Source organism: Melopsittacus undulatus, chromosome 1, assembly GCF_012275295.1.
Source record: "Melopsittacus undulatus isolate bMelUnd1 chromosome 1, bMelUnd1.mat.Z, whole genome shotgun sequence".
Taxonomy (NCBI): domain Eukaryota; kingdom Metazoa; phylum Chordata; class Aves; order Psittaciformes; family Psittaculidae; genus Melopsittacus; species Melopsittacus undulatus.
The window spans coordinates 59678563-59696549 of NC_047527.1; the positions used below are offsets into that span (position 1 = coordinate 59678563).

Here is a 17987-nt window from a genome sequence, read left to right on the forward strand (position 1 = left end):
TGTGGTCATGGCCTCATTCAATGGGTAACTGAACAAAAATCTGGATACTTGGATCTACAGCAAATTGAGTTTTAAATCATAGTGTAAAACATGTAGATAAACATTTAGTGTTTAATCATCTGTTAAAATGAAATGCATTTCCAATTCTCCATCACTTCGTATCAAAATGAAAAGGTTATAAATGTCAGGATTTGATCCCCATCCCTCTTATAATCTGTGTGGTAGCATCAGTTTTCTAGTGGTGACATCTTTTTGGGAGCAGGAAGGTCTCACTGGGCAGTTGAGCAAAAGCTTTGGGTAACTGGATTTGGATGGTTAGAGTTTGTGCTCAAATATGCTGCCCTTATCTGCACTGCTGTTTCATGACTTCAATTCCGCCCCCTCATCTCCCACTCCCAAATGGGAAATGAATTTTTAAAGAGGATATTTTAGGAATGATGGTAACTAAACTTGCAGTGTATTCTTTCAGAATGTGGCTCTATTTGTGTTTTCACTCTTTAGCAGGTAATCTAAGCAGGGGAAGGAAAGAAAGCTTCATACTTACAATGTTTAAATTTTATGCTGACTTTGTTTTGCTTGTTGTTGCAGTCATGGCTGTTTCCTCCTTGGAGCTTTTAAATTTGGGAAACTGGATTTTTATTCCAGGAAGAGTTGAACATACCATGACTAGTTCCCTGAAAGCTGTTAGTGTTTCATGACCTAAATATGCTTCCAGAAACAAAGGTTAGGCTTGTCTGCCCAGATTTAAGTATGTAGCAAATTACTTCATTACACAAAAACTATTGAAGCTGGTACTCACTCACACAGTGCTCACCACAGTGAGAGCTCTGTAAACAAGTGCCTAGAAGTTGGTTTGATTTTTAGATGTTGTAAGTTTAGACATGGTGCTGAAAATGTAGCCTTGTATCTTTCATCATGTTTGTCTTCCATTTGCTATGTTTTTTTTTTTAGTTGACTCTTTTATCTTTTGGTTGTGCACAAAGTACTAATAACAACTCTTTTGTTTTACAGGTACTAAGCCAAATGATCTGCAATTTATAATATCAATGTTAAGAATGGATGGGGAGGAAAATAAGAGAGATGTTGTTGATGAGAGTTTACAAACTCAGTTGACAGAAGAATCCCAGAGAAATACATCAGGAGAAAATGCTGGATGTGACTCTTCGTCTCAGCAGAAAACAAAGCTTGTATCAGATGAAGTGTTCAGGGACCTTGACAAGAAAAGAAAAGAGAACGGCACAAACAAAAGGGCACTGTCAGGATCACCAAACCCGGATGCTGTTGTAGCAGACAAACATAAAAATGTCTCCAGGAAAAGAAAGCAGAGTTGTTCAGAAGACATGGAAGACAGTGAAAGGAAGTTTCACAAAGCTGTACCTGGAGAAGTGGGTAGTATTGTAGCTGGAGCTGTAAAGAGGGAAGGAGTCACCAGTTGTTGTGGTGATGAAATACTTAATTTAAATTTCCTGTGCCTACATTGTGATTTCAGATGTGCTGATGATGCCATATTGAAAATTCACAAGGAAAATAAACATCCACAAGAGGAGCCAGCTGCTGTTCATGATACGTTGTGTTCTTCAGAAGAAGTCAGTATTGGTTATGCAGTTGGAAGCATAGATGGAGATTTCAAAAGCAGAATGAGTGATCAGTGTTTACCTTCCTGCTCTGATAAGGAAAACAATAAACAAGAAATTTCCTCTAAACTATCCAAAGAGCAAACATACCCTCACTGTAGTTGCAAAGCTGAATGTAGTTCAACATTACATATGCATGTCCAGCAAGATCATGAGAAATCCAAGATGTTTTGTTGTGAACTTTGTGGTTTTCAGAGTGCTGAGGAAAATCTCCTAACTTCTCATTTCCTTGGCAAGACTCACCTTCGGCGCCAAAATCTTGCTGCACGGGGAGGATTTGTACAAATATTGACAAAAAAATTCTCCAAAACCCAACGATCTACTGCAACCAAAGAAAGGAATGTCAGAGCAAAACCTGTGACCAGTAAATTAAGGGCAAGGGCTGCTGGTGCAAAAGAATTAAATGCTTGCAGTGTGCTGGAAGGCTCAAAAGTAAGCTTGTCTAAACAAAATGATGGCACTGAACTGATTGAAATGATACCATCTTCAGATGTTCCCACTGAAAAAGCAGATACTATGACAGAAGAAACATTTCCTTCTTCTGCTGTAGAAGGAAATTGTGAAGTTTGTACTGAAATAGAAATACCAGGACCCTCAGAAAGTATCTTGCAGAAAACAGAATTTCCTCCAACTACCAAAAAGCCAGTTAGCAGTTTAAACTTGACAAGGAGATTTGATAGACCGGAATGTAGGAGAAGCATTGTCTTGTTAAGGTCTTCACTGGGACAGAGTAGGTCTTTTAAATTCAAGAGGCAGGTTAAAAGAAGGTACAGCTTGTTGGGAAACTTTATGAGAGGCAAGTCAGAAACTCAGAGACTACACATGAAGCATATCTCCAGCACAGAGTTTAAATCTGGTGATTCAAGCCATATGTCACAAACAGAATTAGAAACAGATGCTAGAGGTAAAGGTAATAATACTTCAGAAATTCAGGATCTTACTGAAGATAAGCCAAATACCCCTTCTTCCAGCACTACACATACTAAAGATTATGATGTTAACCTTACTGCTGATCACAGTGTTCTTCATACTTGCACTGATTGTGGTCATGTTTTTCAGAACAGAAAAAGTTTGGAAGTTCATGTTGAAAAGCTTCATACAAAAAGGATTCAATTTCATTATCAGACGTGTAGTTATTCCTCTGGAGTCAGGGAAGACATGAACCAACACTCTCAGGACAATAAACACCAGATGGGTGGTTGTAGCTTTAATTGTCAACTCTGTTCATTTACCAGCTTGAACGTGAATAGCCTTCAAAGCCACATGAGTGAAGCACATAATATGTCCCATAGTTGTCCAACTTGCATTCTTTTTTTTCATATGGAAGAAGAGCTGATAAAACATCAAAAAAATGAGAAACATTATGGTTCAGTCTTCCAGCAAGCCACTCCTCTGGGTAACAGTGATCAGACCTTGCAAGTGCCAACTTATGCTGACTCGTTATCAAACAATAGCCAAAATCTTGCAAAGGAAATGGAAGTATCAATGAAAGCAAAACCTCCAGACCCTTCCTTCATAAACCATAAAAATGAACTGAAGCATTCTGTTCTGAATAAAACCCAATTTCAATGCAAAAAGTGTTTTTATAAGACAAGATCTTCCACGGTTCTTACAAGGCACATAAAACTCCGACATGCACAGGAGTATCACTTCCTTTGCAAAGCGTGTAATCTCTACTCACTGAGTAGGGAAGGAATGGAGAAGCATATCAAAAGAAGCAAGCACCTTGAAAATGCCAGGAAAAACAACATTGGACTGCGTTTTGAAGAGTGTATTGAAAAGGTTTGTGTTGGCATTGGTGGTATGAAAACAATAGTGGATCCTTCCATTTCTGGGAGTGGGAATACAGAGTTAGATAAAGAAATTATACATGTTTCATCCTCTTCCATGGAAAATGTATCAAGGAATAAGGAAATCATTCAACTTGATCAAAGGATTGCTGAAAATGAATTGGTTTTAGCTAATGAACCCAAAAGAGGGAAACCCAAAGGCACTATTTCTAGGACATGTAGCCATTGTGGTCTTTTGGCCTCCAGTGCTACAAATTTGACTGTTCACATCAGACGTAAACATAGTCATCAGTACAGCTATTTGTGTAAGGTTTGCAATTATTACACTGTAACCAAAGGAGACATGGAACGCCATTGTGCAACCAAAAAACACAAAAGTCGTGTTGAGATAGAAGGACCTGGAAAACAGAACTCAGACATCATCATTAGCCCTAAAGGAGGTAATTTTGGATCCATGAGCAAGAAGGGTAACAGCCCCATGACTGCCTTGTATGAACATGTTGAGGATGGTAACCAGTCATCAGATTTGGAAAATTCTGTCTTAGACAATCAGGAAGTTGAGCAAGAAGATGCTGAGCTAAAAGTTGTAAATGCCAGTAGGCTGCCAGATTTGGAGCATACTAGCAATCCATTAAGTGTAAACCAACACTTGTTTCTAGAACCAGCAAGGGTTACACAAGATGGTGACCCATGCCTCCAGAAAAGAGCATTGAGTGCAAGTGACAATAAGTGTGTCCACTGCAGCTTCGTTGCTCATTCTTCTTCTTCTTTAGAGCTGCATGTGAAGCGAAAACATACGAAACAGTTTGAATACTACTGCATGGCTTGTGACTACTATGCTGTTACTCGTAGAGAGATGATTAGGCATGCAGCAACAGAGAAACATAAAATTAGAAGAGAATCTTATGTTTGTTCTTCTGGGGAAGAAGCAAACACAGCAAATATCACTAAAGAAGGCACTGCTTTGTCTAAAGAGGAGCACCATCACAGTGCAGGAGAATCAAAAACTGTTTTAGGTGAAACAAAATGTATTAGTGATGCAGCAGAAGGTGATCATATGAGTAAAAACTTAACTGAGCGTACGGTCTTAGATGAATGTGCATCTTCAGGAAGACCTAAAGGAGGTGATTCCAAAGATACAGTAGAAAGTGAACTTGAAGAGAAGTCTAAAAATGGGGGAGAAAACCATTTTTGTGAAGGTTTCCAGCAAACTCCTCAAAAAGGTAAAGTTAATCTTGACAAGGAAGTATCAGTTAAAGAAACAGATACTAGTGAGTTGCAGCAAAGTAGGTGTGGTCAGGAGCTGCTCAACTCAGATGATGATTGCACTGCAGCAAATCAAAACAGATCAAGCAGCACAAGCTTGAATTCAGGAAAAGGTGAGGAAAGCTTGGAAGCATATAAAGCAAATCCTGAAGTAGAATGTGGAAACACAGACATTCTCAAAAAAATACCACTGAAAAGAAGTAGCCCACTTATGCTAACTCTTCCAGAAACAAGTAGTGCAGTAGAGCAATCAAATTTTGCTGGAAACATTGGAGAAATGGTACAAAATATACATAGTTTAGAGGGTGACAGAAGTTTCAAAGAGGATCCTACTGGGGAGGAGGAAGAAGCCCTTATGGAAGCACAACATGAGGCAGAAGTAACTATAAATAACAATGCTTGGGAGGCAGATGGCTCAACAGCTGAGGGCATGCAAGAAAGTAATAATGAGGCTTTAGGAACGGTTATCAGTGCTGATGATAAAGGAAAGGCAATGCAAAATTTTGGCAAGTTTGATTCTTCTATAGTGAGATTAAAAAGCCATCAAGATGGGGAGGTCACTGATAATTCTGCTGAAGGACAGATGTCAAGTAGAGTGAAGGCTAGAGATCTTACAGTGAAAGTATACCGTTCACCAAGTGGTGGGAAAAAGAAGTCAGAAGGAATTTCCCTTGGGGAATTGACACGTATTCGCTGTGATGACTGTGGTTTCCTAGCAGATGGTTTGAGCGGACTAAATGTTCACATAGCCATGAAACATCCTTCAAAAGAGAAACATTTTCATTGTTTACTGTGTGGAAAATCATTTTACACAGAGAGCAACCTTCACCAGCACTTGGCCAGTGCCGGGCACATGCGGAATGAGCAGGCAAGTGTGGAGGAGCTGCCTGAAGGAGGCGCTACCTTTAAATGTGTGAAGTGCACGGAGCCCTTCGATTCGGAGCAGAGCTTGTTTCTCCACATCAAAGAGCAACATGAAGAATTGTTGCGGGAAGTGAATAAATACATTGTGGAAGACACTGAGCAAATAAACAGGGAGAGGGAAGAGAACCAAGGCAATATCTGCAAGTATTGTGGGAAGATGTGTAGAAGTAGCAATTCCATGGCCTTCCTAGCTCACATCCGTACCCATACAGGTATGGAAATGCTCTCTTTGCAAGTGGTCCAATTCAAGCAGAGTGAATTATACCACTGGTCTTTTTCTGTTTGTCAATTTCTTTAACATTTCTTATGAACTGGCATGCATATCACCTAATGAGCCCCCAGTGAAATTAAAAATTGCCAAAATGGGTGTAAAAAACAGTGATCAAAGGTCAGAATATTAAGTGCAGTCACCCTTCTTTCTGTTTCATATAGAGAGATTTTGTTTCCTTTAATCTAAATTGTAACCATTAACTGGTTCTTAATGTATATAATGAAGCAGTGGTGGTTTGAGAGAACAATTAGCTGTTCTTTCTAACTTCCTCTTCCTTGCAGTTGTTTAATATCCAAATTGTTTATTTCATTTCAGTTCAGTGACACTTTCAGCATTACATAATGCTTCAGGATAGACGTCTGATATTACATCATTCCTAAATAAATACCAGTAAGAAGCAGCAAGAGGGTTTTGGTTTTTTTTATTAAGAAATAAGTTATGGGTATTGGAATTGGTCAGCCTTTTTGGAAGGTTGTGTGTAATGCTGATGTGGTGCACAGGCATGTAGCATCTGATTTAGTTTCTGGGCCGATCACACTTTCAATTCATTTTTATGTTTAATTTTAAGTGGAAAATTTAAAAACATTTTTGTAGGAAAATGCATAAGCTGCAGTTCTAAATTTATGTAAAAATTCACTGCGATGTTTCTATAAACCTGCCATACATTCTTTATTTTAAATAGACAGCTTTTCTAAATCACTGAGCTCTGCTTAGACAAGTGGTGTCTCTGTGGTTGAATTTATGAGTGGATTTGAATAATAAATTCACATTTCAATGAACATATTTTCATTAAAACTGTAAGGTTTATTTTACTGTACTTTTAAATAATGGCTTATTATGGAAGCTATAGTTTAAATTCATGCAGTATTTGAAACTTAGTGCATGGTTACAAGGAAGAGAACAAAAAGGTAAGAAAAAAGAAACATAAAAGAATGGTGATTCCTGGCATAATCCTAAAATAGTTTTGTGAGAGTTTTTTTTTTTTATGAAAAGGCAAGGGCATGACTGGACAACAAAGTTTAAAATTAATCTTGGAGAACACAGACATTGTATTTCAAACCTTTCAAAGTATTTTGCTATAACTTGAGTATTCATGTATACCAGTAACTCACATACTTAGTACTTCCAGCAGTACTTCTGTCCTGTCAATAATGTAGTTATCTGTATTGCTTCAGCTAATATCCCAACTTTGAATGCAGTATTAAGTCTTTAGAGGGATGCTCGTGTTCACATGGTCAGAACAGCTGTATAAGCCCTTAATATGCCCTCTTACGGCAGATAAAACTGAATAAAACTAAGGGGGAGGATGCTAATGGAGCTCTCTTTAGAATTCTTTATGCAACTGTCTGGTCAAGACATGTTGCTTATAATTGATGTGTCCATTACTTGAATTCTCTTGTAATTATAGTCAATAAGTCTTGTAAATGTGTTAAAGCTCACTAAAAGCATACAAATTCAAGAACAGAGTAAGGCTAATAATTTAAAATAATCAATGTAGGCATTTCAGCACTTAATTTCCCTTGTGTGTTGATAGCTGATCATTCTTAATCCATTAAGATTTATTTAGTCGTTTACAATGCAAAATAGGTTTGCACTGGTCACTTGTGCCATTTGAAAATGTCCACCAGGTTAAGTGCAGAATGTAGTCCATTAGTCTTCCTTGACTATATGTATTAATTGCATTTAAAATCAAGTTAATGTGGATGTGAAAGTGAGGTAACTATCAATATATGACAAAGCAACCCTACTTACATAAGTTACATCATTGATTGTAACATTTAGTAAAAGTTAGTGTACTTTTTAACATCTTGTGTGTAGGTCTTATCATGAAGTATATTTTTATTGTGCTTTTGGATGGCCCTAAATACGCAAAGCAGTAAAAGAATACATTTCATTTTCCAAGTCATTTTTCAGTGGTTTGTGCAGGGGAGGTATAGAAGGGTTACAGAATAGAGTTTTATCTGCCCTCTTTCTCACAGTACCTTTAGATGAAATGCTTTTCTTATGCTTTGCTTATTCACATAAATAGTAATGTGGAGACTTTTATTAATAGTTAATGGGAAGAAGGCTTTCTCTTCCAATCTGTGTTTTCATATTTGTGATTTCCTTTGTGACTTACAGAACCTTTTCTTCCAATCTGGATGCAGTTGAATAAGAAGCAAATCTTTTTGGGTTATTGGAAGTGGTGGCAGGGGTAACTGACCTATTCCACCAACTGTATATAAACTGGCTTGTAACATTGGTGAGGCAAAACCCAGTATTTCTAGCTTCTCACCTGTTCCTTGATAACAGCAGATATATAATAGGAGCAGAGCTGCATATTTTCCACGTTATTGTTCTGATTATGTGCTTTTTAAAAACAGCTTTCTTCAGCATCTGGATGTGTGTATATATTTATGTGTATGGGTGCGTAACCATATCCAAATCCTTGCCTTTTTTATTGAGTAATTGGTGACAGTTTGGGCAAGGGGGAAGGGAAAGGAAAGTTATGGAAAGATACAACTAATGATTTCCATTAATAGAAAAATAATGTCTCAAAATACTGTTAAATAATGTAGGAGATTTTCACATTGCAAATGAAAGGGAAGCTTTGCTAGAGAGGACATAACAAGTAAGTCCATCACATGTTGACAAGTGAAAATGAGGAAGTGTAAAGGAAAATAAAAAGAGTAGTAGAGGTGGAAGACTTTTTAGTTCGCAATTGATGGAGGTCCCATAAACTTAATTAACAATCAACATCTGAGGAAAAATCACCTGAAACCACATCATCTTTGTTTTGTTTCTCATCAGATTTCTCAGTTAATGTAAGGTTTGCTCAATGCAAGTGTGGTATCTACTCCCCGTGTCCTAAACACATGGGAAAATGGTATGATGAGATTTCATGTGGCTCTGCCTCATTTGCATTGGGCCTGATCTAGGAATACAGCTATACCTGCAGGTGCAGGTGATGTTGCCTTTGGCTAGTTTAAAGCTGAGGCGGTGAATGTTTCTTGTAGTTTTTGGGTCTCTGTTGTCTTAATGTAAAAGAAGGACTGTGAACTTCAGTCTTTTTTGTAAAACAGTCATATGGTTTGTGTCTGTCTGACCTGAACTCTTAATCTATTTTCAAGTTTGTGGGTTTTTGTTATTATGGGGGGTTTGTGTTCCCTCCCCCCTCAGTTCTTTTGTTAAGAGCCTTATTGCTTACTGCTGCCATCAGAAAATGTCACTTTGTTTCCATGCCATAACCTGTGGGTAGAGTAATTCTGTGGCTTTTTTCTTTTTTTTTTTTTTTGTTAAACTCATTTGTTGGAAAGATGCTATATTGAAAGTATTTTTCTCATTTTTCTATGAATTAAAAGCAAAGCCAAGTGTGAATCCAATAGTGTCACATTTAACACAGCATGAGAACCATCAAAGTTTGTGAGAAGTGTGGCTAACAAATGGTTAATTGCTTCAACATTTTTTCGGTCTGAAATTAGCCTTATAGCAAACACAGATTTATTTATTTTTTTTTTGCCCCATTAGTTCAACTCTTAGTCTAATGTCTTCATCTCAAGTATAAATTTTGGGTTTTTCCAGTAAAGAACATCCTGGAACAAATTTGGCACCAGCAATCTAAAAGGGAGGTGCACTGCTTTTGTTTCAGGTGATAAATCCCGACTGGAGCCTGCCAGCACTTGAATTTTCATGGGCTTTAAATGGAGATGTTAACAGATATTCAGCTCTGTATCTGAGAAATAAATAAAAAAACCCTCAAAGCCTCACTGATTTTTGGATGAGAGCAGTCAACAGAATAATACGTTTCTGTATTGTCAGCACACTGTAGCTACAATTGGTCTGAACTTGAGTTCTTCACAAAGGAGTCATGTAAATGGAAAACAGCAAAGGTCTTGTATGGAAGCCCTGTGGGACACCTGCAGTAACAGAATGAGGAACAAATTTACAATTTAATCAGTAGGAGAGAAACTAAGGGAACATAGGATTGAATCCACATGGTATTTGAATTCTGTGACAAAAAAGAGCAGTATAAACAACAATGGATTTTAAAATCCTCCCCAACTGTGGCCTTGATGTTATTAATTGTGCAATTAGTCTTTAAGATTGTAAGTTAAACCATCAACTTTTAATACTCTATTAATGCAGAGATAGGCTTCTTTAAAATTATTATTTGCATGGGTCTCCTTATAGAATGCAGTGTTGATTTGAAATGTCACCAAATTAATGATTAATTTAGTTTTATCAGGATCATTTAAATAAACTGCATTTTTTTCACTGTGATTGATAGAATGTGATTGCTGTTAGCTGCAGTCTCAACCTGCTTTTGACATTTAAACTTATAAAGCTGACTAGATATAACCATTCAGGTGCTAAATATATTTTACATCTACTTCCAACAGTAGAAATGGAAGTATTAAGAGATCTGGCTTCATTGTCATTGAACTGTGAAATATTCAACCTTGTCTGCCTGTGCTTAGTACTGTTGACTTTTTTATTTCAGTTAGGAGATTAAAATTAAATGCTTCATTTTTCGTCAGCTTTTGGGAATTAAATTGAAATTTAAGACTCTAAAAATTTTTACTAAGATACTCAATTTCAGCCCAGTTTCTTGGAGGATATTCTGTTTTCAAGGGCAAAGCAAAAAGGTTCATTGATCAAGTATGATATAGTGCAATATTTTTCTTATCAGAGCTCTTTATGTATATTTATTAAAGATCACATATTTCATACTATGCTTAACTGTATTGGAAGAAGTACTTCACAAAACATATCCTAAATGTAATATGGAGACTCTGTGACCATATTGTACTTACTTTTAACTGCAATTCTATGATTTTGATTTATTGATTTATGGATTTAGTGGTCAGAAAATTGAAAAGTGCTACAGCATGCTTTAAAATGGTGTTGGTGCATAATAACATGGGGACTGACATGTGCCTAGTTTAACTATTTCGGTAAAAGAATAGTTTTTCCATCCTCGAGAGAGGATCACTGTTAATTAAGATAGACAAATAATTTGATTTTTGGTGAACTGATGTGATACAAGAGATATGCTGGTATTTCTTTCTTGGAGAAATAATTTCAGAGTTCTTTGGTCTGCAGTAGGCATTTAATATTAAAGTTTGTTCTTGAAATAAATAATAGCCAAAATGTCAATACTTCTGGTTTGCAGAATAATCATAAATTCTTGACCATAAAACAGTCATAAAGGCATAATATTTTATCCACTGTATATTCATACATTGCATGTCATTACAATAGCTAGGTGATGAATCATTTTCTCTGTGTGACAGAACAAATCTGAAATACCAATGCTAATGTGAAATCTATTCAAAGTCAGAAGACTTGTAAAATTACTTTAAATGCGTTTGCTTAAAAACTGAGTCCATTTTACAATTTACACCAATATCGAGCCACTTTAAGACCATCACCTGAGCTTCATCATTTGGAAATAGGGAAAGGTGTAGAACAACTTTTGCCATCTTATTGAAAGGTTATCTACCTACTATATTGTCTGCTCATTTTAATATTTTGTGAGTTTTTAAAATAATAATAATAATAATAATAATAATAATAATAATAATTTTGAAAGAGTAAATTATTCCTCAGAGTTCAGAGAGTAATGATCTTGAACTTAAGGAAACTTTAATGAGTAATGTGTAGTATGTACCATCTGTGCCCAGGGAGTCATAAATTTATGTGCAAGATGTGTTTTTTTGTTGGGCAAAAATCTCAAGCAGGTTAAATGTGGGATAGGCTTTTTTAAAGGTTATTTTTTTCACAGGATTTTTTATTTCTTTAACCATGGGTGATATATTATTCTAATTCAACTCATATCTTATGCTAAATTTTACTTAGGATCAAAGCCATTCAAGTGCAAGATATGCCACTTTGCAACAGCTCAGCTCGGAGATGCCAGAAACCATGTCAAGAGGCACCTTGGGATGAGGGAATACAAGTGTCATGTCTGTGGGTGAGTAAATTGAAACAGTCTCCACCATGGTTAACCAGGAGAAGAGTGCAGGATATGCATTGTTTCAGAATTGAAAACTGTGATGTGAGCAAGAGTGGCTAAAATTATGCATGCATATCCTCCTTTCCATTGTTATGGTAAATTCCTTAAATACAGTTATGACATTCTTTTCCCACTTCTAATCCTGCACTGAAGATGAGCAATTTTATGGGCTACAAGGTCAATTTGAACCTGTAATCTGTAAATTGACTAAATTATAGGATGTTCATTCACATTGCCAGGGAGAACTGTAAATTCCATTTAAAGACATAAAAAATATATAATATAGACTTTACTGTGTGGGGTTTTTTCTTTTGCTATACTGTTATAATTTTAGTACCATTAACAGATTTCTGGACTCCATTAGGGTTTTAATTCTTTACGAAAACAAAACAGAAGACTGATTTTTCAAACAAACAGATTAAAGTATTGCGGGCATAAGACTTTAGAAATAAATTGAACTCTTTTATGTATGCTTGTGTTCTTGTTTGTCACCCAAAAAATCTTGTTTTTCTTTTTTACTTCACCGTTATTTTCTCAGAAGGATCGTTCATAATGTTTAATTGTCCTTCAAATGTGTTGCATTTAATAGGAGGCATTGAGACTCCTTAATGCAAAACTAATTAATTTAGCAGAAATGTTTAAAAGGTTTTAAAATGCCATGGCATATATGGTACATCATAGGACATTCAAAGTTGGATTTTAATACCCTAGTTCTGATTAAAAATATATTTTAATGTTATTATGCTGGAGAAATTAGCTAATGTATGCATCATATAAAAATATTTTACTCAAACCTATGTAACGTGCTATAGCAGTCTTATAGCTAATGTGTAGAATAGCACAGGTTCAATTAGATGAGGCAGTGCACACATGAATGGTGTAGTGTGATGCTGGGTATAATATTCAGCGGGGGGGGGGGGGGGGTTTAGCCTTAGTATACCAATCTACTGCAGGACAAAGTGAGTTGCATATTTTAAGGGACAAGTGAATCTTCAGCTGGAGATGCAGCTGAGTGATTTTCACTGATTCATCTCTCTGTTTTTCAGATAGTTTTGCATGCAGCATTATGAGATACTTTGAATGTTTTTACTCAAGAAAGTTAATTGCTGACTTCTTGAAACAAGAAATAAAAATGTATGAGCCCAGTTCTTAAGACCACTGACTATCCATAGTACAATACCTTGTGCTGCATTTTATTTTGCAGAATGTTTAACAGTATGTGTGGTAGTCTATTTTATATTGTTTGACAAATCTTGTTTACTATCTCTGCTATATGGATTGTTAAGAATTTGGCATGGAAGATAGTTAACAACTGCAGATTCATAAAACTGTTTAGCTAAGGCTAAGCTCTGTTCTTTAGAAGTTGTTAACAAACTTGACAATGGTTCTTTATTCAATTCCCTTTTAACTTAAAGTGAAAAATCATCATATTACTTGACTGAGAGAAGAAGTAAAAAACAAAACCTCAAAATAGGCAATACTGTATCTTTTCTAAGAAGAGAATTAACATGATTAGGATTTGGCACAGTACCCCATTTTTTGTAAAGCTCATTCCTTCAGGATTGACATGTTCTTCGAATCTGTCTCTGAAATTACACAACTCTCAGTTGCAATTCATGATGGCTGTGCAAGAGAGAGATTAAAACATATATGAATGGTTTAAACTGTGGACTTGAATATTAGTCACTTTGCTTGCTGTATGTTGTTGAAGTGTCACACCTGGTAGCCAAGCAGGTACTAACTTTCCATTTTTGTGTAGCATTATATTGCTAATTTTCATGAACCACATGAAGCTGTGTTACTTAGATATGACAAAACAATCAGCTGAAGAGACATACGCCACAATACCCTCTGCTCACAAAAATCTGATTTATGTACCTATTTAAATAATCATGACATTTCACTTAATGGGCACCAAAAATTTTAAGAATTATATATTAACACGGATTAATTATATATTAACACAGATTTAATTGAAAAATACATTTTTATACTGTATTTAGCAGTCCTGAACAAGATTTGAAGGAGAAATGACCAGAGCAGTTTGAACCATAGTCCAAATCATGAATATGCCATCCTTAAATGTGCAAGAAGAGGAAAAAAAAGTGTAATAGCCTGTGCTGTATTTCTGCTGTTTTAATTGAAAGGATGGGGTAGTGTTAAAAAAATAAAGTAGCAACATAAAAAAATAAAAATTGCTAGGATTGGCTATCGGATTAGTGGCACTATAGAGCATTGGTACATTAACACCACTGACAATGTCAATTCATTATCATTGATGGCTAAATAATCTTAGGAATGCTCAGTGGACCTATTAGTTCCTGAACATAAGCAGCTCATGCTGCATTTCTTCATTAGGTTTAATTGCTATAAATTTTACCTTTTTAAAAATCATGCTTTAAAAGGTGAAGTGATCTTTCAGGAACATTAACTCTGTAATTTTGTCACAAACAGAAGGTCCTGCACTATGTTTTCTTTTCTACAGTAGTTAATATTCTATCCCCTGACTTTTAGATTCATAGTAATAAGCCCTCTGCTAGTTGTGACGATAAATTTTGTTCCAAAAGCTTTTGAATGTGCTTGGGCACTTTGTAAAGGTGAAATGTCAGAGCAACATGGTGGTGTAGTGTGGTCTCAAAATACCGCTCTTTTTTTTTCTTTTTTTTTTTTCTTTTTAAACCAAAAATTCTCTGGAATTTTTTGTCTTTAAAAAAAAGCAGAAGACTGCATCTTTTGTGTTGTTTTAGGAGGAGTTTGCTGTGTCTCAGTTTTCCAAATGGTCCTCATATTTACATGATACAAAGTACGCGGTATATAATTCACTTAGCTGTTGAAAAAGGCAGTAATTTTGCTGTGTTGTTTTATTTTTTTTTTAATTGAAGTTCAGGGTTTGTTTTTCTTCAGCTGCACAGCAGAAACTACATGACACAGAAATTGGACACCGCTAATGTTTTAACATTTGGAGTAAACCGTCTGCTACTCATTTCCTTATCGCAGATGTGTGTTAATTGTTTTCTTTTCCATACCCATGGCTGTAAAATATATCCCATTATTTCAGAGGTAGTATCTATTTTCTGTGGGTAGCAAACTGCTGCCTATTTGAATTTAATATTTGGAAGTCTGCCTCTGAAATTGGCTGATACCCTGGGTTAGATGAGCAAATCTTGGTTGCCCAGCATTTAAAAATCTTGTTTCATTTGCCTGGTGAAATGCTTATCATGCACTTTTTGAATTTTATGCCTCAGGTAGAACATGAAAAATGCATTGTTCTGCACTTGAGATTTTGAACAGAATTTATAGGCAATGTTTGATTTAAAAATACATCTACTATTCCTTTGCATTTTTCTTCCTTTTGCTTTCAGAAACAGAGTTTTTGGGGATATAGTTACATGTTTTAAGTAAGAGTGCTGCTTCGTTTGTTTTTTTTCTTCTCTCCTTTATGTCTTCTTAAAAATCTGCTGAGGAAGATGGGTGTAAGGTAGGTTTGGATTTTTAGGAAAACTGTCAGTATTTAATACATGCACATAAACATTTTTTGCTACCTTCCTAAAAACTGAACAGATATTGTAGCAATATCTTTATTATGTTTATTCCATATATAGCAGCCAAGTGTTTTAAGGAAGGAAAGTATTCGTATACAGCAATGAATTTGGAGGGGGGTGGAAAACATTAGTAATTTTCTGTACTTTGCTGAAGTAGTTGTTTCTTGTACTTTTTTTTTGTTTGGTTGGGGATTTTTTGGTTTTGGTGTTTGTTTTGGTCTTTTGCTGGATGGAGCTATTAATCTTTTTTACTTTCTGCTCCTCAGTTCTCGATTAGCTTTGAAACTTCTTTTCCCAGTTAATTCTGGATATAAGATGTTCTGCTAAATAAGTGTTTTGCTAAATTTATTTATCTTTTAAAGCTTCTTGTAAACAAGCTTTCAGGAGTGTTATAGTGTCCCAGGCATGAAAATAATTTCACTTTTACTGCTGTTGTTAATGCTAAGAATAGTTCAGAGATCTTAACCTGTGTACAGTTCAGCATTTTAATGACACTGGTTGCTTTGAGAATGTCTAAAAGAAAAATAATCACCTATATCAAGTATAGTGGCTAACAGATCTTCGTATGTTATAGAGAAGAATGTGCTTTGACCAGCTGCATCAAAAAAATTGGCTCTACTCCTGCGTGTGGTGTTCTAAAAATCTTTTAGATTCTCAGATTTTTTTTAAACTGATTACTGTTAATGTCAGGCTACTTTTAGTGAAAGCCTGCTCTTAAGATTGCTTTTAGCATGCAAAAAAGACTTATTCATAAATGTATTGGTAGGAGCAGGAAAAACATTATATTTTCAAGGCTGTCTTAATGTACTGTAATGTAAATTAATTATTTATACTTGTGCAGTTTAGGAGATCTTAAATAGAAAGTTACTACTCTAGTAAAACTATTTTTGTGTAGTATTACCTAGTTTTTGTGCATTAAAAGGGATCTCTGTGTAGATGATTATAATGTCACTTTCTGACCTTTGCAGCTTGAATAATTGTAAATCATTGCTTCATAACGTGTCAGAGAATGTCTGTACTAGGGAATTAAATGGCAGAATATAATAGACCAAATTATTGCCTGTCATGTTTTCAACAACACAGTTAGTATTTGAGTTACACTTAATCATTACGTGCATTAGCAACTTCATTGGAATCCAGCTTCAGGCTGAGCATGAAATACATTACATTATTTAAACCTCTAATGGTAGAAGTCATTTATTTGTGTTGAAGTGTACAACATGCGGAGTTTCATAAAGCAAGGAACACTTGAGAGCTTAATTTATCCAAATCAAAGCCTAAATGCAGATAAACACAAGTGGCAAAAATTAGTAATTTTTATAGGCTGGAAATATTTAAAAATACATGGTTGTGGGTAATTGTAGGCAGCAGGAATAAATTAAAATCACTATTTTTAGTCAGTTCTGAGAACTAAAACTGTTGTATACCTAAGTCATCAAATGGATCATGAAATTGCATTTTTGAACGAACAATTAATTAGACATATCGTACATACAGATGTGTCCAAACAAAAAATATGTATTTGGTTCAGCTGTTTAAATCAGAGATGTGAGTGTGAAATGACTGTTCCACATCCAGCTATTCTGAGTTTCTCTATCATCTGGTTTTGCTGTCTGGTCCTATCATACACTTGTGTCTACATTTACTTTAGTAAAGAAAAATGAGGTGAACCTACATAACGGCTTTCCAAACTTGCACACATTTTAAAAGAAATTAGTAAGAAAATACTAGAAAAAATATATATGGAGTAATGTGTTATACTATCTTGTCAATTTTTTGTTCAGTTATTTATCATTTTATTACAATTGTAAACACAACCTTCAGTACATAGTCTTTATTTTTACTGTTTAAGAAAGGTACTTGAAATGGAAATTATTTACTTTTATTCAAAAAAGCTCGCAGCATCTTTAAACAACTGGTATGGATCCTATGGTGCTTTGTGCTAGACTCCTGTGGCCTGGAAGTCTGCCATGGAGATGGTATGGAGTCTCGAGTGAGCGGGAGACTCGGGTACAGGCGGTGGAAGGACTCTTCTGTTCAAGACTGGTATTACAGTTAATACAGAACATCCAGACCAACTTTCTGACTTAATAAAATGTGGTTTCAGCAATTTATATGCTAAATTGGATTATAATAATGATTTAGTTGTACTTGCTGAAGAGACAAGGTATAAAAAGGACATGAGAGTACGTGTTTGTACTTGAATTGGAGATAGTGATTCAGGCTAATATCCATGATCCATGCTGCATGCAGTCCAATTCAGTGCACTTCCAAATGGTAATTATAGCAAGACACACAGCAGTGTGACCATGATATGTCTGGCACATGCAACTAGTGCTTTTACAGACATGCATTTTTAATTTTTTACTTTCCTGTAGATTACTCTGACATCCAGGATGTGTGTGTTTCTGTAAAGTCAAAGGTACCTCCCTCTGAACACATCCTTTGAGGGCAAGCCACTTCTGTGGCCACACTGGGAGGGTTTGAGCCCTTCCTCAGAAAGCAGGAGTCATGACTGATGGGAAACAAGCTGATAGTGCAAAACTTGCATTTTAACTTAGTGCT

At 35.6% G+C, this 17987-nt stretch overlaps 1 protein-coding gene across 1 annotated transcript in view; it reads left to right on the forward strand.

Moving 5' to 3' along the window:
• The first annotated feature begins 1046 nt into the window (after positions 1–1046).
• The window catches only part of ZNF407 (zinc finger protein 407), a 309158-nt gene continuing 292217 nt past the window's right edge, over positions 1047–17987 (forward strand). Inside the window, exons 1-2 of the mRNA XM_005153442.4 lie at positions 1047–5826; positions 11724–11838. Of these exons, the coding sequence (XP_005153499.2) occupies positions 1047–5826; positions 11724–11838 (4895 nt within the window). The remainder of the gene's footprint in view (positions 5827–11723; positions 11839–17987) is intronic.